Source organism: Mesoplodon densirostris, chromosome 5, assembly GCF_025265405.1.
Source record: "Mesoplodon densirostris isolate mMesDen1 chromosome 5, mMesDen1 primary haplotype, whole genome shotgun sequence".
Classification (NCBI taxonomy): domain Eukaryota; kingdom Metazoa; phylum Chordata; class Mammalia; order Artiodactyla; family Ziphiidae; genus Mesoplodon; species Mesoplodon densirostris.
In genome coordinates, this window is record NC_082665.1 from 32521054 (window position 1) to 32545860 (window position 24807).

Consider the following 24807-nt stretch of genomic DNA (forward strand, 5'->3'; position numbering starts at 1 on the left):
GGACAAGTTATCCCCCAGCATTCACCCGAACTAATGTCTTGCTTTTTTCCATTCCAACCTCACAATTCAGCCACAGTGATTAAAAATAAACTAATCTGGGCTTCCCTGGTGGCGCAGTGGTTGAGAGTCTGCCTGCCGATGCAGGGGACATGGGTTCGTGCCCCGGTCCGGGAAGATCCCACATGCCACGGAGCGGCTGGGCCCGTGAGCCATGGCCACTGAGCCTGCGCGTCTGGAGCCTGTGCTCCGCAACGGGAGAGGCCATAACCATGAGAGACCCGCATACCGCAAAAAAACAAAAGAAAACAAAAAAACAAAAAACCTAATCTGATTATAGTACATTTTTGCTTAAAACCCTTCAATATGGTCCCATTGCTCTTAAAATAGAGAGCAAAATCTCGAACATGGCCTCATTATGTAACTCTCCAGTGTCTTCTCATATCCCTTCCCCTCCTCCACTGCCCTATCTTAGCCCCATAGATTTTCTTCTCGTCCTCGAGTATATGTTGCTCCATCTTACTTCTGGTTCTGTTTATGCTGTGCCGTGGGATCCTCCCCTTTTAATTCCTACTCACCCTATCCCTCAGCTCAAAAAAAAAAAAAACTTCTTCAAGGAGCTTCCTCTAAATTTGATACTAAATTTTATCGGAACCTTAACCTTAACTTTTCTCCTTGAGCACTTACTGAAGTTTTAACTTATACATTTGTGATTATTCTATAAATGTCTGTCTCTTAAACTAGCCTATAAGCTCCATGTGGGCAAGTATTTAACCATTATTTTTGCCATCATTTCTCTAGAACTTATCAAGTTGAGGACATTATTCACATCGTAAATATCTGTTGAAAGAGTGAACAAATGACAATAGTGTCCCCATTGCCCAGTTGAAAGCACTTTCTTCCTCCCTGGCCTATCTGTACAAATCCACTTTTCATATACTGCTGATGCTGTAGACATCTATGTATATCTCTCTTTATCAATAGGCTGTAATAAGCTCCATGAAGGCAGGCTCCATGTCATATTATCTGTGCATTCTTCACAGTGCTTAGCATATTGTTTTATATACAGAAGGTGCTCAAGAATTTGTTTAGTTGAAAATCTGGAACCCTTACCTTCAAATGGCATAACTCATGGAGAGTCAGCGTTAAGGTACATGATGGCATAATGATAAAATTATTCAATAATGATAAAATTAAACAACTTTGGATCAAGATTCTCTGCAAAATTAATCAGATCTGTCCTGCATAAATCACATAACCTTTCTACATCTCAGTTTAGTAAAGAGCCATCAATGTTAGCTAACTGTGTCAGATCATACACTAGAAACCTTCTCAGCAACTCTGTAGAAAAGAGTTCAATATGCCAATTTTGCAAAGGGAGAAATGTGAAAATTAAGTAATTTTCTTAAGGTCACACATCAGGTAAGACATGGAAGATTGGAGCTCAGGTCTGTTCAGCTCTTTAAATCCTTGCTATTTTTACTACCTTGCATGACTTGTTTGTTTGAAAATTTTTAAAAAGTGTTCAATCTTATTCTAATGTAAATTTGGTTCTGAAATCTCTTGGCTCCATGACCTAAGCGAAATAACTTTCAATAAGAAATTATTTACAAAGTAAATCATCAACAAAATGAAAAGGCAAACTACTGAATGGGAGAAAATAATTGCAAATTATATTTCTGATAAGGGGTTAATATCCAAAATATATTAAAAACTCATATAACTCAATAGCAAAATACCAAATAATCTGATCAGAAAAATGGGTAGAGAATCTGAATAGACATTTTCCCAAAGAAGATATATAGATGGCCAATAGGCACATGAAAAGATGCTCAACATCACTAACCATGAGGGAAATGCAAATCAAAACCACAATATCACCTCACACCTCTTAGAATGGATGATTATTAAAAAGACAAGAAATAAGAATGTTGGCAAGGATGTTGAGAAAAGCGAACCCTTGTGCACTGTTGGTGAGAATGTAAATGAGTGCAGCCACTGTGGAAAACAATATGGAGGTGCCTCAAAAAATTAAAAACAGAACTACCATATGATCTAGCAACTCCACTCTAGGGTATGCATCCAAAGAAAGCAAAAACACTAATTCAAAAATATATACATACCCCATGTTCACTGCAGCATTATTTACAATAGCCAAGATATAGAAAAAATCTAAATGCCCATCACTGGATGAATGGATAAAGAAATGTAAACTAACTAACTAAATGAACACACACACACACACACACACACACACAATGGAATATTATTCAGCCATAAAAAGAAGGAAATCCTGTCATTTGAGACAACATGGAGGGTATTATGCTAAGTGAAGTAAGTCAGACAGAGAAAGAAAAATACCAAATGATCTCACTTACATGTGGAATTTAAAACAAAAAATAAAAAAACAAGTCCATAGATACAGAGAACAGATTGGTGATTGCCTAAGGTGAGGGTGATGGGTAGGTGGAATGGATGAAGGGGGTCAAAATTACATATTTCAATTTATAAAATAACTAAGTCATGAGGATCTAATGTACAACATAGGGAATATAGTTAGTAATACTCTACTGCATTCTTGAAAGTTGCTAAGAGAGTAAATCTTAGAAGTTCTCATCACAAGAAAAGATTTTCTAACTATGTATATGGTGATGGATATTAACTTGACTTACTGCACTGGTCACTTTGTAGTATATATAAATATAGGATCATTATACTGTACACCTGAAACTAATATAATGTTATATGTCAATTATACCTTAACAAAAAAGATATTGTTTAAACGCACAGTATGTATTAATATATTAAATTAACATGGGTACATAATCTGCTTCACATATGGCCATGTTTCAAACATATAAAAAGGTTTTAGGGGAGGAAATGACTCATGCTATATATATATATATATATATATTTTTTTTTTTTTTTTTTTTTTTTTGCAGTATGCGGGCCTCTCACTGTTGTGGCCTCCCCCGTTGCGGAGCACAGGCTCCGGACGCGCAGGCTCCGGACGCGCAGGCTCAGCAGCCATGGCTCACGGGCCCAGCCGCTCCGCGGCATATGGGATCCTCCCAGACCGGGGCACGAACCCGTATCCCCTGCATCGGCAGGCGGACTCTCAACCACTTGCGCCACCAGGGAGGCCCTCATGCTATATTTTATTTTCTCATTAAAAAGAAAAAAACCGGGCTTCCCTGGTAGCGCAGTGGTTGAGAGTCTGCCTGCCGATGCAGGGGACACGGGTTCGTGCCCCAGTCCAGGAAGATCCCACATGCCATGGAGCGGCTGGGCCCGTGAGCCATGGCCACTGAGCCTGCGCGTCCAGAGCCTGTGCTCCGCAACTGGAGAGGCCACAACAGTGAGAGGCCCACACACCGCAAAAAAACAAACAAAAAAGACCAATGTCCAAACAGCCAATTCCATCTCTGAAAGATGATATGATGCAACCTTTTAGGACAACTACCGTAAATGTCAAATGCATGCAGTCAAGTATCAAATGTATATGTTCACAGTTTGCCATACATTACAAAGACATCTCTGACCTCAGTTTTTTCATCAGTAAAACAGAGTCCCCATCCATGTCTAACATTCATAATCTCAACAATCCAGCACAGGAATTATATAATTTACCATTATTTCCAAGAAGCCTAAATCAGGCCAAAATTACTGATCAGCAATTATATTTAGTCATTTAGTACACTTGGGGGGAATAAAAAACCTAAGGAAAAACACAAAAGCACACCTCATCTCTTTACTAATGACCTAAAAAGAACACTGTTTGAAATGACTATTCTACCATTCACCATGTTAACTTTTTAAAAGCACCTTTGTAAAATGGTCATTTCTATCAGTTTTAGCTGTGCAATGCTCTAAATTTTCTCCTAATAACACTGACCACACAAAATAAATGTCCTACAGCTAAAGCTAACCTTAACAACCATTTATGGATTTTCCTACTCTCATAATTCTGTTATAAAGCAATTACTCAACTACATTTTGTCTTATACTTATTTTAGTATTTTCTACAGGTGTATTTATACTGGCACATTATTTATCAAGTCCTGAGAATAACAGTTTAAAAGCAAATTAAAGTGCTCGTGGTATTTTAATCAATTTTACAAACTTTAGGTATGACATTAAAAGGTAGTAACTTCCAATTTATACAGAATCATTTAAAAAATGAAATAAAAAGCATATTATATTTTGAAATTATTGAAATAAGGCTCAAAGGACACCAGCTGCTGCTGGTGTAACTATTCTAATGATGACCCTAATGTTTGGAATATACTGAAATGATTTGTGAATCTATAAGGATGAATACTGTTCAGTGAAATTTTCAATTCTGTGTATACCTATAAAATATTTAAAATGATAGCAAGCAAATAATAAAATTTGTTACATATGGATGCATAAAAAGACCATTTTTCAATTATCTTGCATATTTAATTCACCCAGGGTTCATCATAAGAAAAGGGTGTCCTTGATATCAATTAGTCTAAAATTATTCTCTTTATGATTATTCTCTCTTAAACAATGACTTACCTCAATCACTTTATATCCTAATAATTCTGGACAAAATAGGATACATCAGTGTAAATTAACTGATAATTAATTCTTTTACATTAAATTATACACAATGTCACAAAATAATTCCAATTCTTAAAGTTATGTGAGATTGTTGGTAATGAACCTAATGTTTTAAAATGAACTACCCATTAATGACTAGAGCAAAAATCTAATTTATTTCATTCAAATTTCATTCTCAGGCTGAGTAATGCAGATTGTGTAGATTCACACAACTCAGTTACATATCTCCAGGTTGATGTCATTAGTTCAGAATGTAGGTTGCTAAAGACAGTTGCTAAGTTATACATCTATGTAACTGAGCAACGAGAGAACCTTATCCACTGTTATGTAGATGAATAAATCACAGTAAAGCTCAGAACATAATGGAAGACCCATGATGTGCTATTTACTAGTGTGGTATTGTGTCATTATTTGTCACAGAATCATCTTATGTATCAATTATTTCTTGTACCTGACTGCTCTATTATTTCCTCAAATACTTGCTTGGCAAAAAACATTAAGAGATTGTTTCAAGTTCTCTGTAGGAAGGCCATGTGGAGAATTGCTTTTTCTTTTGATTAATTTTTAAGATTTTATCAGTTTGTTTGAAATAACTAAAAGCAACCCAAAACCTTCATGAGTAAATGAAAGAAATCTAAGAGAATGTCACATCTTCAACAGTCATTAGGGTTAAAATGGCTATTTCTGAAAAGCTATAAGAGCACAAGTTCTTTACTTTATATCCTTTCTACAAAAAAAAAAAAAAAAGAAAGAAAAAAAAGGAAAAGAATCATAGGCCATAATAATGCTGCTGGGTCTCAATCAAATCAAATAGCATAAAAAAAACCCAGCAGGAGTGGAGCTCGGCATCCTATTTATGCCACTGGATCAGAACAGTTAGGAGAGGAAGCCATTCTCACAAATCATTCTCTTGTTAAATTCTGTAGTGGGGCTTCATTAAACCTCTTGGCTGATAGCACTTGACTTTCAGCCTGTTCACAAAGAGCTCAGCTGGCAATGCTGACTCTTTAAAAGTCTTCAATCACACATTGTCTTTTGGGTTTTCTTTCTATAATAACTAATCTTTTTTAAAAATTCTCATTAGCTCCTCAAATCTTCAGTTAAATTTTTTAAATCATTATTTTAACTACAAAACAAGCAACAACAACAACAAAACCACAAAATCCGCAACAAATCCTATAAGGGAGGCATCCTGAATAAGACTCTTGAGTTCAACATTGAGTGTAGCAATACATACATATAGGAGGTGGTAAATTTATATATGACACTGTGTGTGTGTGTGTATCCCAATCCCTGAAGCACTGTTTACTCTAGTACCACTGACTTTACTGGGCCTTTGTGGATTGCTGCCATATGTGATGAAGAATCATTCCCCAAAGAACCAATCTGCCATATCTTGTCAGAGTGTTGCAGACATGTCACACACATATCAAGGTTCTTAAAGTCATCCAGTAAAGCTTTGGGGACCTTAGAATATGTGTTTCATCAAAACGTTGAACTCACAGTCCTTTTTTTTTTTTTAATCTGAAACATTTTATTTACCATTTCATAATAGTGAATTCACAGTTCTTAACTAAAATCTTGGATCATAGTAAACCTGACTTGAACCTGCAAAAGGGCCATCTGACACTATTAGTTTTGGCTTTGACTCAAATAACCATGTTATTGGTCAGAAACAATGTACTATTATACTGCCAGCTTTTCTGAAATCAGCAATTTAAGCAAACTGTTCCAACAAATGATTTAAATGAAGTCTACATCAAAGAAAGGAAATTCAGAACTGAAAGGTCCAGTTTTTTCTCTCATTACTTCTTTTCTGTCTAGATATTATACCAGCTCTAAAAAGTCAGATGACTCTTACCCTTTATCAGATCTCATATGCTGATAGAAAGCTTTAGCCTGGTGAAGGCTGTTTATGGGAACTACAGATTTACAAAACAGGCTTTCTTTCCCCCAGAGTTTGTTTTTGAATGCAAGTTTATTAAAGTTTATCCCTCACTACTGGCAATAAAATCCACAGTAAGCTACATTGTTTAATTTTCACTTAAATTTTAATTTTACATTCTGAAATAATTATATAGTGGTCTATAAAAAAAAAAGCCATGAACATGACATGTTGCATTGTGTGAGATTAACATGTGGTTTGGTAAACTTCAAAGTTGCTATTTCGCATCTTAGAAAATGTTCAATGCACAAATGCACATTTCTTTTAATGGAATATGCCTTCTGATTCATTTTCAAGACTATTAAAGTTTTAAATTATATGGAAGTTATTACTGGGGACTATCTATCCACATTACTTTTATCTCTAGTTTGAACTGGTCCAATATATGGATTATATTTATGGAAGTGCGTGCAGTGAAGGGATTCAATATTATTCATTTTATCAGGAAATTTAGCAGCATTGAACATATAAGGGGGGATAATAATTATGTTTAAAGATCAAAGGGAATCATGTTAATTATGGATTTGTTTAATAAAAAAACTATTTTGTTCTCAAATGCATATCAAATACACACAATTAATAAAAACAAAAAAGTATATTTACCCAATGTAGATTTTTTGTTATACCTAACTTTTTTTTCTGTTTCTTGAAGCAACTAGAATAAAAATTGACATTTATTTGAACCACAATTACAGAAACCTTGATAGTCATTGTTTATTGAAAAGCATTTATTGTGTGTCTATATAAAGTATAATGGGAGATGCACACATGACTCAGACTTTAATCTTTTTTTTTTTTTTTTGCGGTACACGGGCCTCTCACTGTTGTGGCCTCTCCCGTTGTGGAGCAGAGGCTCCGGATGCACAGGCTCAGCGGCCATGGCTCACGGGCCCAGCTGCTCCGCGGCATGTGGGACCTTCCCAGACCGGGGCACGAACCCGTGTCCCCCGCATCGGCAGGCGGACTCTCCATCACTGCGCAACCAGGGAAGCCCCAACTTTAATCTTTTTATACAGCCAGTGATAAGCAGCTAAGAGCACTAAAGCTACATAAAGTCCTGATATATACACATATAAAGACAGATGACTGAAATGACTCCTTCTCTTCTTCTGCCTTCTTCATATCACCTTTATTGCTTCTCCTTTTACTGAGCATTTAAATACTTCACACAATGTGCTAAGCATTTCATATTTATTAGCTCATTTAATCGCCACAAAATCCCATGAGGGAGACATTTTTACTCCCCTTTACGGAGGAGAAAACTGAGAATCAGAGATTTAACATCTTGTACATTCAGTTTTTGAATCCATGTGTGTCTATCAGAAAAGACTGTTTGTTCTACCCTACAGAGCATTTCCTAAAGCAGCAGCAAAAAAAAAAATATATATATATATATATATTGAGGACTGATTTTTTTTTTTTTTTTTTTTTTGTGGTATGCGGGCCTCTCACTGCTGTGGCCTCTCCCGTTGCGGAGCACAGGCTCCGGATGCGCAGGCTCAGCGGCCATGGCTCACGGGCCCAGCCACTCTGCGGCATGTGGGATCTTCCCAGACCGGGGCATGAACCCGTGTCTCCTGAATGGCAGGCGGACTCTCAACCACTGCACCACCAGGCAAGCCCCTGAGGACTGATTTTGACAGACCTCAATATCAAGGAATCACAGAAAATTATAATTACAGAAAAGCAAAACAATTACCAAACTCTACATTAATCAGCAACCCAAAATTTCAAATCTTTATGGTCAAAGTAAATATTACTGAGACTCTAATGGGTTTTTAGTTGTTTTGGAAGAAGAGATGAGAAAAATAATCATAACAACCATCATTTTGCATAAGCACTTCATAATCCACAAACCCCTTTTATGAGAGTATAAGTACTTTGTTAATTATCTTTTTAAAACTTTTCTATCATCTTTGATGTTTATAGTCCATGTACATTCATTTCTTTCAACATATGAGTATACTAAAACTCAGAGAAGTTAAGTGACTTGCCCACGATCCCACAGCTGGTATATATCAGGGAAGCCCTTGATTCACTCAGACAGAAAATGTTACATGAGCACCAGGTATGCTCCTAAGACTGCAATAAGCAATGAGACTAAGAAGGTGAAGTAAATAAAGTGTGCCTGTAAGGAACTCACAGTCAAATGGGGCAGATATTGAAATGCAATAAGGGTGGTAACAGCATGCGACAGGTCCATGAATGTTCATACCTAACCTGACACTGGGGTGAGGACTGCCTGCAAAGCTTCCTGCAAGATACCTGCCTAAGCTGGATCCAAGGATAGGATTAATTAGCAAGTAGAAGATGGGTCAGTGGGGGCAGCGTATTTTCGACCAAAGGACTAACATAAAGAAAAGCCCAGACATAAGCTCCATGGTGGTATTTACATGAAAAAATATGTAAACAATATAATGTTACTACCCTGAAGGGAGTAGCAAGAAGGGACTAAGTAGCCAGGCAGAGCAGTATTTAAGTACTTTGAACCTTATCTGGAGAGATAGGAAGCATGACAATGTTTCATGAATGGAACTAATACAATTCGATTTGTGTTTTAGGTCAATGTACCTGTTGTATGGAGGATGGATTCCATGGGACAAGATGGAGGCAAGGAAACTGGTTAGATGTTAAGTTTCACTGCACAAGAGATAATAAAGCAGTGATAAGAAGATAAGAGAGGTGTTGAGAGTTGAGAAATATTTAAAAGGCAAAATAAATAAGATTTTAAGGTGATTAACATTCGAGAAATGGAAGAGTAAAGCATGACCCCACCAGCACCCAAGCTGCCTACTAGTGTGTATTTGCAGGTTGCATTGCCATCAACTGAAATGAAGAATATGGAAGAATTCAGCTTCTTATGCCTCGTCTGCTCCTGTTTTCACTGCATCACTACTATTTCCTGTGAATTAATACTCACACACTGGGTTAGGAGAATCTTAAAAGCTTAGCCAAACCTCTGACTGTTGCTTCTTGTTTTACTGGAAATCATAACTATTGATCAATTCCTAGTTCATTGGGATATTAACTAGGGGTCAATTATAAACTATAGTGCCCAAGATATTTCAGCAGTTTTTTTTTTCTCTTTCTTTTCCTTTTTCTTTTTCTTTTTTTTTTTCTTATTTTCTTTGGCATGCAGTTCACCAGCAGCAAGGAGAGAAGCTCTAGGAAACATTCCATTAGTAGCAGTTAAGTCAGCCAAAGGACTGCACTGGTCTTTTTTTCTGCCTTGTGTCTCTCCGGTCTCACATCAATCTCAGACTTCAAGTTTCAGCCTTCCAGAGGCTGTCAGTGGCTAACCAATCCTAACGGGGAAGTGCTCTCTTCCTTCACTGCAGAGTAGGCATAATACTTATGGGAAGCATCAGACAAAATAATAGTTCTTCAGAACAGAATAGAATGCACGTCTTTTTGATGATCCATTTGCACATTCCTATTGTATGCCAAGAATACATTAAAGAGGTATCAACATCATTCATGATACCATATTTTAGAACTAAAAAAAAGAAAAAAAACAAAAAAAGGAATCCAGGTGATGAAATTGAGAGAATGGAGTAATTTCACATCAAGGGAAGAAAAATGGATAAGCGTCTATGAGAAAAGAGCTGGGATTTCACAGAAATCCCAATTGTCTGGTAACAGAGCATCACCTGGTTTAGAGATGTTTGGCATCTGCCTTTTCTTTTTTTTTTTTTTTTTTTTTTATTATTTTTTTTTATTTTACAAATTTAATCAGTTATACATATACATATGTTCCCATATTCCCTCCCTTTTGCGTCTCCCTCCCACCCTGCCTTTTCTTTTAACAGAGCTGTTGCTGAAAGGGCAGAAAAGCAACTGTTCCTTGAGCTTCAAAGAATAACTGGTCCCTGGGAGAGGCCTGTGGAGGAGTGCAGTGGGGTGTGAACTAAACGTCCAGTTTCCTGTGTCTGACTGGCTCAGCACTTAGGGCTAGAGGGAAATGGGAGGACTAAATGTCTTTTAGTGCCTATTGTAAGAAAGACAGACAAAAATGGGATTAGATTTTCTTAATGGTTCAAGTCAGCACAGATAAAATGAGATTGCTTGGGAAATGGCTGGTATATGGAAGTTTGTTTTCAGTTCGGTTTCCTGTGACAGACATAACGATGGGAACACGATCACTCTGGTGATAGAGAGTCACAAATTTACTTTGTCAATGAAATTGTGACAGTAATAAGAGCTGCTTTATCTGTGAAGTTGCAAAGGGAGTGGAAAGATTAATAATGCCATCAAGTTTGCCTTGTTTAAGCAGTGAGTATCACTGAACCAAAGAATTGTAAGAAATCTTAGAGGTGGAGGACAAACGTGGAAATGGGAGAAATTCGGAGTTTAAACTCTGTGTGGCTTTATCTTCTATCTTTCTTTCAGAAGAGCACACCTTGAAAATGGAATTATTTAAAAAGCTACAGACATGATTGTCATCATAAATAATTACTAATTTTAAAGGTTGTGCTACTAATAGAATGACAAAGTTATTTTTCTGCCTTTATTTTTCTTTTAAGTGTTTTGAGGCTGCATGCACCATGCTTTTCTTAAAGACTACCTTCAACAAAGAAAAAAAAAAAGTACCCACTGTTTAAATTACTATGAATTGGTTCAAAAATGAAAACAAGCAGGAAAATTTACGTTGACTATCGTGTGATTCCAAGAAGAACCTCAAGGCCCACCTGGCAAGCATCTAATAAAGACCTAATGGGTTTAGATTAAGATGGTAAAATAATGTAAAACAAACCTGCAACCATTCTCGGATCACCAAGCAGAGGCATAAATTTTAGCAGTTTCAATAGCACACTGTTTAAAAAATCTGGCAGGGTGCCTCACTGCATCTATTTTGTTCAAGTTAGACTTTACATTTTATAGGTATGTCACAACCGATAAAATGGTTATAAATACTACAGTATATATCTTTTTCTTTAAACGATGGGGCCATTATGCAATATGAAACACTAGTTCAGAAGATAATTCATTCCTACTGTGACAGCCAGCAATCCTAATACTTGTCAAATTGAGACATTAAAATGCAAATATCACAATGTAATCAATCAAAATTGAGATGAAATGTCTTTAAAAAGATGCTGAGTTTGTTTGTGTATTTTAGGTTTACAAAGAGAATTCTTGAGGAGCTGCATAGATATTATTACAGTATGGAGGGAAAATGAGGCAGACAAACATCAGGCGTAAATGTAACAATATTGGTGGTTTACATTTATAGGTAATAAAGTTTTGAATTATTCCAGAAAATGACAGAATATTAAGTTCAGGTTAACTGAATTTTCTGGTTAACTGGGAGTTAAACAGAAACACTTCTCTGTTGTGATCATTCCAAACAGCATTACTTCACCATTTTTTATTGGTCATGTAATGGACATTAATTATTTTTCAGTAGGTCAAATTACTGCAGAGTCTCTGTGTCTCTGCTGAACATTTTTTCATAACAATAACACTCCATTACACATAAAATGTAATCGGGTTTTGAATCATTTCTATTCCCAAGTGGTCGTAATTTTCATTAAATTATCTAGTTATTTTGCAAAACCTCAACATTAAATCTAGCACTAGTTTTGATGGCACTAACAAGATTTAACACATTTAGCTTAAAAGGCAATAAAGATTTTTTTAATAAAAATGTAATGCTTTATATTTGAGAAGAGTTTTAATAATTTGTTACATAATAAATTATCATGATTATATTACTATTTCAGATTTCTCATTTACAATGGCAAAGGAAGACCTATCTGTCTAGAATTATCTGAACATTACTATTTTTCTTATGAAATAACAAATAATTATTAAAATTAAGTGATAAAGCTATCACTAATAATAATGCTTATATGAATACAACACTCCTTATTTATAAAACACTCTGTAACAGAAAATATGTTAAGCTTTTTATATATATAATTTAATTTAATCCTTATAAAAATGCTGTGAGGTTGGTATTACTGTACCCATTTTACACATGGGCAACTGAGACTCATGCAATTTAAATAACCTTTTCTAGGCCACACGGTTGGTAAATGACAGAAATAGGATTCAACTACATTTTGTCTGACTCCAATGTCTATACTCTTCACTACACAATTCTCTGTAACACACTTCGTCCAGCCCTGGTAATTCCCAAACTCTAGAGCAATTTTTCAAAGCCCTTTATTCTTTCTGTCAGCTCAGCAGGCAACTCCTCATTCCAGAGACTGATGAACTTGCTTGAAAACAAAAATAAGAACACATTTCTGTGCTCTAACCCAGATCTACTAAATCAGGTTCTCCAGGGGCATGCTTGATAATCTGCATATTTAACAAGCTTCAGATAAGCTTAGATATACACGTTCAGATAAGATCAGATAACAAACTTCATCTAAGTTTAGGAAACTCTGTCCAGCCCCAGGTTTTACTCTGTTCCCTTTCAAACACAGACCACCAGGCAGCCATCAGAGATGATAATCTCTTCAGGTCTGATCCAATGTAACCTACTGTTAGCACTCAGGATCAAAGTCACCAGAAGATGCTTGAATTTCCCCTGGGACGTACTGTACTGTGACATTTCTACCACTCAAGCAGAAGGTTGGAGTTCAAATGCATATTTCAAATTGTAACAAGTATTTATTATATAAAGTGCCTACTAGATGCCCAGTACCATACTAAGGACTGTGAAAAATACACAAGTAGAAAAACCAAAGAAATCATGAGTTGAGAATGGAATACTTGAGGAAATACATACAGACAGAGTCTCTAAAAGAACAGAATCGGGATTTCAATATATATATATATATATATATATATATATATATATATATATCAAAAAAAAGGAAGTAATTCTCAAATGAGGGTTAATTTTTAAATGTTAGAACTAATCATATCTGTACTAGGGGTGAAAATCAAACACTCACCCTTATTTAAGAAAGTTTTTTTCCCCAAACTGCTATTGGAACACAGGGTTCTGTTGTCCAACAACAATTCTCAAAATTAAATATTTATTGCATGAGGAGTGAGGAAAAGGAAGATTATTTTTAAGCCCATACTGACTCCAATAGTGCCTCAAAAATGAACCACAAATAAAATACAGAAATCAAAAACAACTATGCTACTGAATTTCTAATAATTGTTTCCTGCTATCAAATGTATTCATTTCTGATTAGTTTCCTTTGTAGTAACTAATATTTTTCTATATTTGATCTCAAAGGAAAAAAATACATAACTTCTCAAGTTTCCTTTGTGTTTTTTCTTAGTTATCGTTTGCTGTTGGGAATCATGTTACTTTCTTTGACATATTGTGTATATTATTCTAGCATGTTAAAGGTATTTTCACAGTGAGTTAATATGCATATTTTATTTTAATAGTTGAATAAAATAATAACTTCTCAACAGTACACAGATCTTTCATAAGTTTATAGAAAACCCAATGCAGTTGAAATAAGAACTTCTAAATTCCTTAAGTAGCTTCTGGATTTGATCATTTGTACCCAGTTTTCACTGAAATCCAGGCTTAGGAGCAAGAATTCCATATGGGAAAATTAAGGCTGAATTAACTTTGGATTTGAGTACAAAATTGCAGGAAGAAACTCTATTTTTATTTCAAAGTCTACTGTAGACACAGCAGAATGGCTATTATTTATAAAAGCATCATCTCTCTGACTAATATAATAGACAATCAACCTCCCTGTCACAATTGCCTGGAGATAGACACACCTTTTCATGTCTCGTATTCACCCTGGGCTACTTTCACTCCCTCTGGAGGGCTTCTGAATTTGAACTTGACATCTCTTCAATTTATGCTTTCTCTAAATGTAAAGGGTTTTTCTTTTCTTACAGTTTTAGTCTTATGTGGAGCTCAAGTCTAACTTAGATTAAAGAGAAGTAGTCTAGGCCTTAGAAATTCAATGTTTGTTCTTGAGCTTTTCTTTTTTTTTTTCTTTTGTTTTTATGAGGTTGAGCTAAAAACCCCCAAAGGGGGACATAATGGCTTTAGAGACAGGAAGGAAATATTCTTTATTCCTTTTTTTCTACTGTAAAAAGCCCACAAGCCTCTTTTGTAGAAAGCCCACAGTAGAAGCTCTCCTTCAAAAGCCACCTTTTTCTTCGCAATAGCCTTAGAGGAGACAGTGCTCAGAAAAGATGACAGAGCAAGTGTTGCTAATGTCATACTCAGAAACAAGCTAAGTGGTTTATGGCCAAAATCCCTGTTTACTCTATATACATGTCAAAATACGGAATTTTTTTCACCAACAAAATGCTCTTTAAAGGTCACTGTCTCTCAAATTTCACAATAAACAATTTGTCCCTAAAAAGGAAAAAAATGAGAGAAAGTTCTCAGATGATACATAGTAAGAAATAATCAGTATGACATCATGGAAAAAGGGGAAAAGTGATTATGAGAATGAAAAACATATGAAATTATGGAGACAAAGGAGGTGACAGAACCATTTCTGCATATCAGTTTAAGATGTCTTTGACATTCAAAAACGTGTAGCCAAAGAATATGGCACCCATTTTGGCTCACATCACACCAAATAATAAATCTTCATCAAAATTAGCAAAGTACAAATGCAATTCATTCACTCAACAAATATTTATTGAATGTCTGTTAAGTCACAGGCACGGTGTGCACAGAAAAATACTGCAAAAGTCCCTACTCTATGGATGGATTTTACATTCTAGAGGGAAACAGAATCTTTTCACTTTTTTGTTCTGAACTGTACAGATCCTTGAAAGTTCATGACCTGAAGGAATGGTAGACTTATTTTCATTGAAAGATCAAGTTTTCGCGGCAGTAGCTCTCATTTAATTAAAGCTCTATGTTTGAAGACCCAGAGATTAAAGCACACTCCCCTCCTCTACTTGACCAAGACAGTGCTCTCATAATTTTGAAAACTTAGTTCAATTTCCTGTAACAGACACTTATAGAGCTCCCATTAGCAAAACAATAATTTCCTTTAAATATGTGTGGAATAAAGTATATATATATATAGCACTATTTAAAGTCTATATTTTATATAGACTACTCTAATATGTAATATTTTCAAATATCAACATTGTATCTCATATAATAAATCAACCACAAAAAATGTTCCCCAAACCTTACCTTGGACAGTCAGAGTAGCGGAGGCTTCAGCTTTTCCAACCATATTTTCTGCAACACAAGTATATGACCCCGTGTCACCAGCCATCACCTTCCGAATTTTCAAGGTATGATCATCTCTGATTTCATATCTAGTGACATACAAAAGAAAGCACAGTTAAGTGACTTTCTACTTGAAATAATCCATCATTACAAATATGTATTTAGGTATCAAATCACAGGCAACATTCTCTTCAGAGAATTTAAAGCAGAAGGTAAATAATGCAGCATTCCTCTAAGTAAGCATGCAGGTAGAAAAGAGCACTTCTTTTACATTCGTGTGGGCAAAAATATTAAAACTACTTTTTTTTTTTTTTTTTTTTTTTTTTTTTTTTTTTTTTTTTGCTGTACGCGGGCCTCTCACTGCTGTGGCCTCTCCCGTTGCGGAGCACAGGCTCCGGACACACAGGCCCCGCGGCCATGGCTCGCGGGCCCAGCCGCTCCGCGGCACGTGGGATCCTCCGGGATCGGGGCACGAACCCGCGTCCCCTGCATCGGCAGGCGGACTCCCAACCACTGCGCCACCAGGGAGGCCCAAAACTACTTTTTAACAGAATATTTTTAGGCAAAGTTGACACTTATTTGTTTATTTCCTCAAGCTCCTGTACTCATACTAAAATTTAAGTGACCATTAAATAAATTTTTTTATATGTCAGACTTTAAACATTTGTAGGTTCTATCTTTTAAAATTCTTATAACACCTTATGACGTATTATGCTCATCTCCATTTGGCAGATGAGAAAATTGAGGCATAGGAAGGTAAGGTAGCTTGGCTTTGGTCTTCAGCTGTTTTAATGGCAGAGTTAATATTTAAACCCAGAGAGTCTTATTCTGGAATTCCCTTGCCTTGCCTCATCTTGCCTTTTCTTAAATGTTGGGTGTCCCTTGAAATTTCACCTTAATCCTCTTTTTACTCTATATGATATCCCTGAGTTATACTATCTACACTAGTTTATATATTGATCGACCACACAAACATTTGCTGCCCCTATTTCACTTAAGCTCCAAATTCATAATCCTGACTAATAATTAGACATCATACCCCCAGGGACACTTAATATTTAATACATTAGATAAAAATTTTTTTCTTACCCTATCACATAAAACAACTCTTTCTCCTAACACAACCTACTTATCTTCCTTCCAAATCATTCAATTCATCAATTGGGTCTCAGAACTTTCTCTCCATGATGGACCCCTAGCCTATTTCCATCTCATCTCCCAGTTCAGGCAATTCACATCTCTTATCTGGACAACAACAATGGTGACCCAGCCAATGGCATCTCCCCACCCCCTTGCCACATTAATGTGATATCCATAATGCTAAAAAAATTATTTCCTCTAAAAAGCAATCCTGTTCATAGTTATCCCTCCTGGCTTATCAATGCGCATGCCGTATGATTCAGAATTCTGTAGTCGATACAAAGTCCTGTAAATCCGGCCTCACTATCTCCAGCCTGGTTTCCCATAACTTCTTGCCACATGCACTGTGTGCCGCCATGCTAAATTTCCACCACTCAAAACAGTCTTAGATTTGTGTCTATGTTGTGATGTCTCTTTTCCTGGAATACTCTTTTCCTCTTTCTTGCTTATCAAATTGATACATATTTTTCAAAACATTGCTTCTATGTCACTTTCCTTTGAGAACTCTCTCCTGATTTTCTGCTCCCATGGGTCTACCTTTATGCAACAAAAGGGTTTGCTACGTTACTCTGTACCTATCCATACATGGCTCCTTTGGTGAGCTCCTTGACAGCAGAAACTATAACTAAACCATTGCTGTGACCCCCAAACCTAGCAGGGGCTCAAGATATGTCTGCTGAATGAATGGACACACTAGGGAAGACAGCCTAAAGACAGTGCCTGAAAGTTTCATTTCATTACCTCATTCCCTAAGGCTGCGAGCGTATCTCTGCTTCTAGCCAATTTAAGGATTTGACAGATATCAAGAAACTCTGACCTCTTCTACCATTCCCTGGTGATGTTGTAGCTAAGGAAAAGGGAGTTTGCTTTTTAATTGGTTTGTAGTTCCATCTTTGGTGCTGTACTTCCCTTCCCTACCTATTCCTATATAAGACATTGGTATTAACTGTAGTCTGGTTGGACAAAGAGAAAACTGTTTAAGGAATGTCACATCTTCCAAGGGTTCCCTGGGCAGGCTGGGGTCATGAACTTACAGTTTATCTGTATACTCTCAAAGAAAGCATGGCAACCTTCTGATTCTAATTATCTCCATTACTGTGTCTGGCCCAAGGAGATCAAGGAGTCTAGAGTAGACCATTCTAATGGCTTATACATGAAAAGTGTTCTGATGAGAACTGTAGAAATTCCGAGTGGATGAATCCCATCATTAAATTCTGATCCATACCTGGATTTGGGCAGTTCCCCATCATCTTTCCTCCATCGTACTGTGGGCACAGGGTCGCCTCGGGCCTCACATTTAAATTCCGCACTGTCATCCACAGTGACTGCCAAGTTACTAGGTCTCTTCACAAATGAAGGTCTCTCTAAAATTAGAAAAAGTCATCTCAAAAAAAACCCAAACAAACAGATGAACAAACTAAAAGCCATTTTAGATGTCCCATAAGAGCAGATTTATAATCTAAAATATTATTTAGAAAATTATTTAGAAAATTATTCCACCGAGTTCCCCACTTCTCCTCCCTAATTGTCTTCCTATGTCTTGGCTACATTATGTCAGGCTGCTTTACTGATTTCTTCTGTCTTTTTTCCAGCCCCCAAAATATTGGTTTACCTTCTAGAAAAGATCATTTCTTTCTCCCTTGTATAAAGATAGTAAATAATAATAAGAGAAAAGCTTTACAGTGAGCAGATCAGATAAAATTGCACTTACCTAAAACAGTTAGCTCTGCTACTTCACTCTCACGTTCCCCAACCATGTTGGTACCAACACAAACGTATTTGCCAGCATCGCTTTTGCGGGTGTAAGTAATCATGAGCTTTCCTCCTCGTATCTTAAAAAAAAAGTTTCAAGTGACTATCATTAAAATTGCTATAGTAATTTTTACATGTCGGAGGTCTTCATAAGTGAAGTCTACTTTCTAAGTATGCAAAGAAAGACTGATTCTATCAAAAAGCTGCTGTGTAGTATTTACTCTATAGGTAAGAACTTTAAACAGAATTTATTCCAAAGGTACAATATAAAAGAGGCAAAACAGTTTTACTTACCTACATTTCTCGTAAAGTAATTATATATTCTATATAACTAGAAATTTGTTTTTCCAAACCAGCCAAGTTCCTTCATATTATTTAATTAAATGAAAACCAAAAACATTGTGTGAACAATTTGGTTAGCAAGTGGAAAAAAGAAAAAGGAAATTCTTTTATTTTAAATTGAAGTATAATTGATTTACAATGTTGTATTAATTTCTGCTATACAGCAAAGTGATTCAGTTTTTCATATATATATATATATATATATATATATACATATATATATATATATATATATATATATATATATATACATTCTTTATCTTCTTTTCATTATGGTTTATCACAGGATATTGAATGTAGTTCCCTTTGCTATACAGTAGGACCTTGTTGTTTAGGAAATTCTTAATACCATATGACTATAATTAACATGTAAATACATATTAGCTATACATAATTTCAAGGAAGCATATTCTATCTAGTATTACAAGATGTGGAAATAAAAATGTCTCTAATTACTTAATTTGCCAGAGTTGCTTTAAGCAAATATATCTTAATTTCCAAAACATTACAGAACCTGACCTGTCCTAAAAAATGTAAGTGTCTCTGCCATCCAAACAGTTTCTTGGGGACTTAGGAGGCAGAGACTGAACAGATACCAATAAATCATCTAGAAAGTCATTCGGGTACACTCTTGAACACTTAATTATTTGAAGAAGGATTAATTACAAATGTAAGCAGACTTCCAGTACAATATGTAGGCCAAAGCTAACCATGAATTAAGATTGGGATGTGGAAATTGAACTATCTTTACTTAATTTAATATGCTTTTGGTGGGGAGTAGAGTTCAATTACCCCTGAATAACTATAATGCTCTGAACCTTAGAAAGGTTTTGTCAGGGATAACTTCCAGAATGTTTATTCATGGAGGTTTTGACCTCACAGTTATTTTGTACAGTATACAGATTAAACAAAGGAGGAAAGAAAAAATACAGAAAGTAAGGAAGGAGGGAAGGAAGGAAGGAAGGAACCATTCAAATAGAATTGTTTTTTCATCCCACACTGGGAGTTTGTTGAAACTACTACTTTATAAAGGTGGGGTCACACTGTTTTGGAATGCCTAAATTGCTTTATTTCAATCCAGACATCCAAACTAGATATTGCGACCAAGTCTTTATGTGTTAGGACAAACCAAATATTAACAGAGCAGTTTTAATTTTTGTGCCTTTAGAACTTGACATTTTTTCAGTCCTTTTATTTAAAAAAATGACCATGATTCTCTAGGTGTCATTATAAAAATCATCCAGGGACTTTTCTCTGCATTGCTCATGATTCTATCCCTCATGCTTAGAAAAATGTCTGCATATAGTAGTCACTCGAAAGATTTTTAATGAATGCAAACTGCTTTTGTAGGCAAAATTAGTCTATTATCCACTGAAGCATTTTCATAAAGGTTTATAGCAGCTACATGATATATTAATGATAGATTTATTGTTTTCATATATACTTACCTGTTTTCAAACAGAATACATTAAAAGAACAAATAAATGTCACATGAAAAGAAAATAACCTTCCAAAAGTTTACTGTCAATACTTTATGAGCGTTTTTCTTTTGTACCTCCCTCTCTCTCAATATAGATATAGATAAATAGATATAGAAATATAGATATAAAATATGCATTACACATACACACTTTTACTAAAGTAAAATCATGTGATTCATGCTTTTCTTTTTTAAGTTGCATTTTCAACTCAATAATATCCTACAAAGCACAAAGGAGTCTACCACAGTAAAGAATTTTCACACACCCCATATGTCAATAGTGCTGAGGTTGAGAAACTTTGTTCTAAAGACCTGGCTCTGGCCTAAGGATAAATGCTGGATTAAAATAACAAAAGGAAGGAGGGATTAAAATCATGTAATACCATTAATGTTTACTCTATTTGGAAAAATCATTACTGAGAGTCCCCAGGTTAGTATAAATAAGCCTACACAACTTCCATCCCATTAACAAGACAATTTCACTATAAAACTCTACATTCTACCCTACACTCACTGGCAATAATGGTTCAAAACCCCAAAGTGAACATTACAACTTAAATGGAAAATCAAACAAGCCTCACCAAACCTGGGAGAAACTTACTTCCTAGGAGATGATAGAGACAGCAATTGACAAAAGTGAAGGAAGAAACAACAAAATACTGAAAACAGAGAAACACACAAAATAACGGATGCAAATGGTAGTCTTCAGTTTCTACAAGTTCAAATTGATTTTGGCATTATGTCAATGGCTGAATTGAAACAGAGCAAACCAAAAGCCATAATTCTATTCTCTATGGTCACAAATGTGGAATGCATGGTGGCTTGTTCTTTTCAATAAACAGAAGAATAGAAAAAAAGTAGTGCTATAACCCTGATCAAATATACTGTACGAGCTTTAAAGCAGTACCTACTATTAACAATCACCATTTTATGCTGTCATATAAAAATATTGATTGTAAAGGGTGACTATACACATTCTAAATCTTAGTGCTCCTTTGTAAACCAAAAATTGACATTTCCTCTCTCTACAGAGAAAGGAAGAATATGTCTAACACATACAAAACACCATAAATGTGAAAATATCACTATTTAAAACAAGCTAAGAAATATTTCCTGGCAGCTCTCTTCCTGCAGCTGGATCTGACAGCCAAATTGTAAACCTATCAAAAATGAGTTTGTATAATGAACAGACACAATGTTAAACACTGCACTGCAGCAGCTCTACTTCAATTAACCTAACCGGGTAGTGGAGAAGCAGAATGAGTTAAGTTTTCCGACAATATGGCATCTAGCCTATGTCAAAAATCGAAGCAGAGGTCCCACTTCCTCATTACCATCTACCTTATCGGCCTGCAGTAGTAACCACATTAGAAGCCTACATTTCCATAAGCTCTAGACAGCACTTAAAGGGGGACCTCGGCTAACTACAAACTAGATGAAAACAAAACAAAAAAGGTCCCAGTGGTGTTGCTACTTCTGGGGAAGGAGACAGGAGGAGAAAGGAAAAGGTGGTAAAAATGTTAAAGTTTCAAATATCTTTACACTTTATATTTTTCTTCAGAACAGTTTCAGATTAAAAAAAAAAGTTTTAGTGACATTAAGGTATGGAATACCTCAAAGTACTTGATATATAGGCTTCTTATATACTAGCATTTTCCCTTTAAGAAGCTATAAACGATTATATTCCTTAGGGGTAAAAGCCTTCTCTCCTAGTACTTAAAGACTTCTCTGAAGTAGTTGAAAATCTCTTCTAGAATGCTTTCATCTCCTTTATTGCATTGTTTACTGAGTAACAAGATGATATAGAAAAATCAGGTATAAGATATAGCTTTTCAAACAAACGTGAAGAGAATTATTTCATATTTCTGGTAAGCATGAAAAACCACAGTCAGAATTCTTACTTCCAGAATACAAGAAGGAACATTATCTTTGCACATATTGAAGCATGCTTTCTTTAAAAAAGTAAATTAAGTAAGATTTTTGTCCGGTTATTCTATGGCATATACTGCTCACCCTGCAATCAGTGCTTAAAATCAGAAATAAAGATGAACTTAAAATGAACTCCTTGGTATGTCATCATTTTCTACCCTAAAGCAAGTCAGGTGATTTGCAGTATCTGTTACACAGGAATTGTTTTTCAGGCATCACCCCAACAATGTTATCCATACACCTCTAGGTTAATATACTAAACCAAATGGGGCTAATTAACTAGTTTGGCTACACAAAATCTTTTCTGCTTTTAATTACATTAACCTAATGTGACTTGAATTCAGCAGACCAAAAATGAAACCACTAATTATATTAAAGGCTTCAAAGATGATTTCAAATTGCTAACCACCAAACTGTCATATAATTTATCTCATTTCCTTTAGTAGATTTTGCAGTCAAAATCTGTTTCTTACTATAAATACTATTTTAAAAATAGATCCTAACAATGGATTAAAAGAACACTGATTTAGAATGCTAAAAGAGATATATGTTTAAACAATATACATAAGATGCAAATAGGTGTCATTATACCAATGAGAAATTGTGCAGTACTTAATTTTTACAATTTTCTAAAAGATTAAAGACTCAGAAATATTCATTTACAGTAGTAAAGACTTAATAAGCAGGGTTAATTGGAGGAATAAAAATTTTAAAGCACCCAGGTTTAGAAATTATTTTTTCTGAAACACTTGATTCTTTACCACTGTTTCCATACTGTTTTGCAAAGTAAATGAGATGAGAGGTTTTGAATTATAGTCTAGTGTATCATCCTTAAACAATTCACTAAGTCTCTTTGGGCAGAATATCTCTTCATAGCAATGCTGCCAATTCTGCCTGGATCTTTGACCTGTAGAACTGATATCAAACGGTTGTGAGCTAGAAGGGAAGTACTTTGTATGGGTTTAAGACTTCTTAATGACCATGAGATGCAGGTACCCCAGATGGCCAGTCACAGCCCCCAAACATTCTCTTTGGTGAACTAAACTGCAAGGATGGTTCCTAAGGACTCCTTTCAACAGAGACATGTAAAGAAGAGTCATGGTAACAGCTTTTATTTCTTTAACATTTAGTATTAAATCAACGACAACAATAAAAATAACCTCCCCCCTCAAAACAAAAAGATATATTGTTTGATCAGGGAGCAGAGAATGGGAGGAAATGGAAAAATACCCATTACTTTCCAATCTGGTTGCAAGAGTGGTATCAACCTTTCATGTAAACAATTCTGACTGAAGCATCCATACCTTCTAATATATACCACAGTACCTTTCAAAATCAATAATGTTTTGTTGCATTCTAAATTAAGGAAAAACACTGGTGGTAGTGTAATTATATTGTACAAATGATAGGCAAAGGGTTGGATAAAATACATGTCTCACGGCAGTCTAAAAATATTATAACCAAGTAAAAGATAATTCATATAATTCAGATCTTATACAATATCAAAGAATACAGTATTTCTTATTTGGCAATATTTCTTACTCACACTCCCAGGTAAGCAGTTCCTTAAGAACCGTTAGTAAAAAAGCCATGTCTAGAATGAAATAGTTTCATGTTTTTCTAATTATGGCTGAATATCATGTGTAGGTACTTTATATTTTTGAATATACACCTTCATAATTTTGCTGTTTCACTCTTTGGAACCTAAATTTTAATGGAGTTAGTAAGCAGATAAAAATGTAAGTTTTTGAAAAATTTCCACTATCAAAAACCATTGATATAGGACTTCCCTGGTGGCACAGTGATTAAGAATTCACCTGCCAATGCCGGGGACACGTGTTAGGTCCCTGGTCTGGAAAGATCCCACATGCCCTGGAGCAAATAAACCTGTGCGCCACAACTAGTGAGCCTGTGCTCTAGAGCCTGTGAGCCGCAACTACTGAGCCCATGTGCCGCAACTACTGAGGCCCGTGCGCCTGGAGCCCATGCTCTGCAACAAGAGAAGCCACCGCAATGGGAAGCATGCGCACCACAATGAAGAGTAGCCCCTGCTCGCCGCAACTAGAGAAAGCCCGTGCACAGCAACAAAGACCCAATGCAGCCAAAAAATAAATTAAAAAAAATTTTTTTAAACCATTGATATAAAACAATTTATATCTACTACTCTTGTCACCATCAACACTTTTCTTAAGTATAAGAAGAAATTTCGGGGCTTCCCTGGTGGCGCAGTGGTTGAGAGTCTGCCTGCCGATGCAGGGGACACGGGTTCGTGCCCCAGTCTGGGAGGATCCCACGTGCCGCGGAGCGGTTAGGCCCATGAGCCATAGCCGCTGAGCCTGTGTGTCCAGAGCCTGTGCTCCGCAACGGGAGAGACCACAACAGTGAGAGGCCCACGTACAGCAAAAAAATAAAAAAGAAGAAATTTCAAGAACTTAACCTTTATTTATTCTATTTATTTGTACTAATCTTGTCACACAAAATGTTTTGAAAACTGAT

General features: G+C 35.7%; 1 protein-coding gene across 1 annotated transcript in view; it reads right to left on the bottom strand.

Annotated features, from left to right (window-relative positions):
* ROBO1 (roundabout guidance receptor 1) overlaps window positions 1-24807 on the bottom strand; it is a 412086-nt gene that overhangs the window by 103734 nt on the left and 283545 nt on the right. Inside the window, exons 4-6 of the mRNA XM_060098621.1 lie at window positions 18520-18640; window positions 18034-18172; window positions 15630-15757 (exon numbers count right to left, since the gene is read on the bottom strand). Of these exons, the coding sequence (XP_059954604.1) occupies window positions 15630-15757; window positions 18034-18172; window positions 18520-18640 (388 nt within the window). The remainder of the gene's footprint in view (window positions 1-15629; window positions 15758-18033; window positions 18173-18519; window positions 18641-24807) is intronic.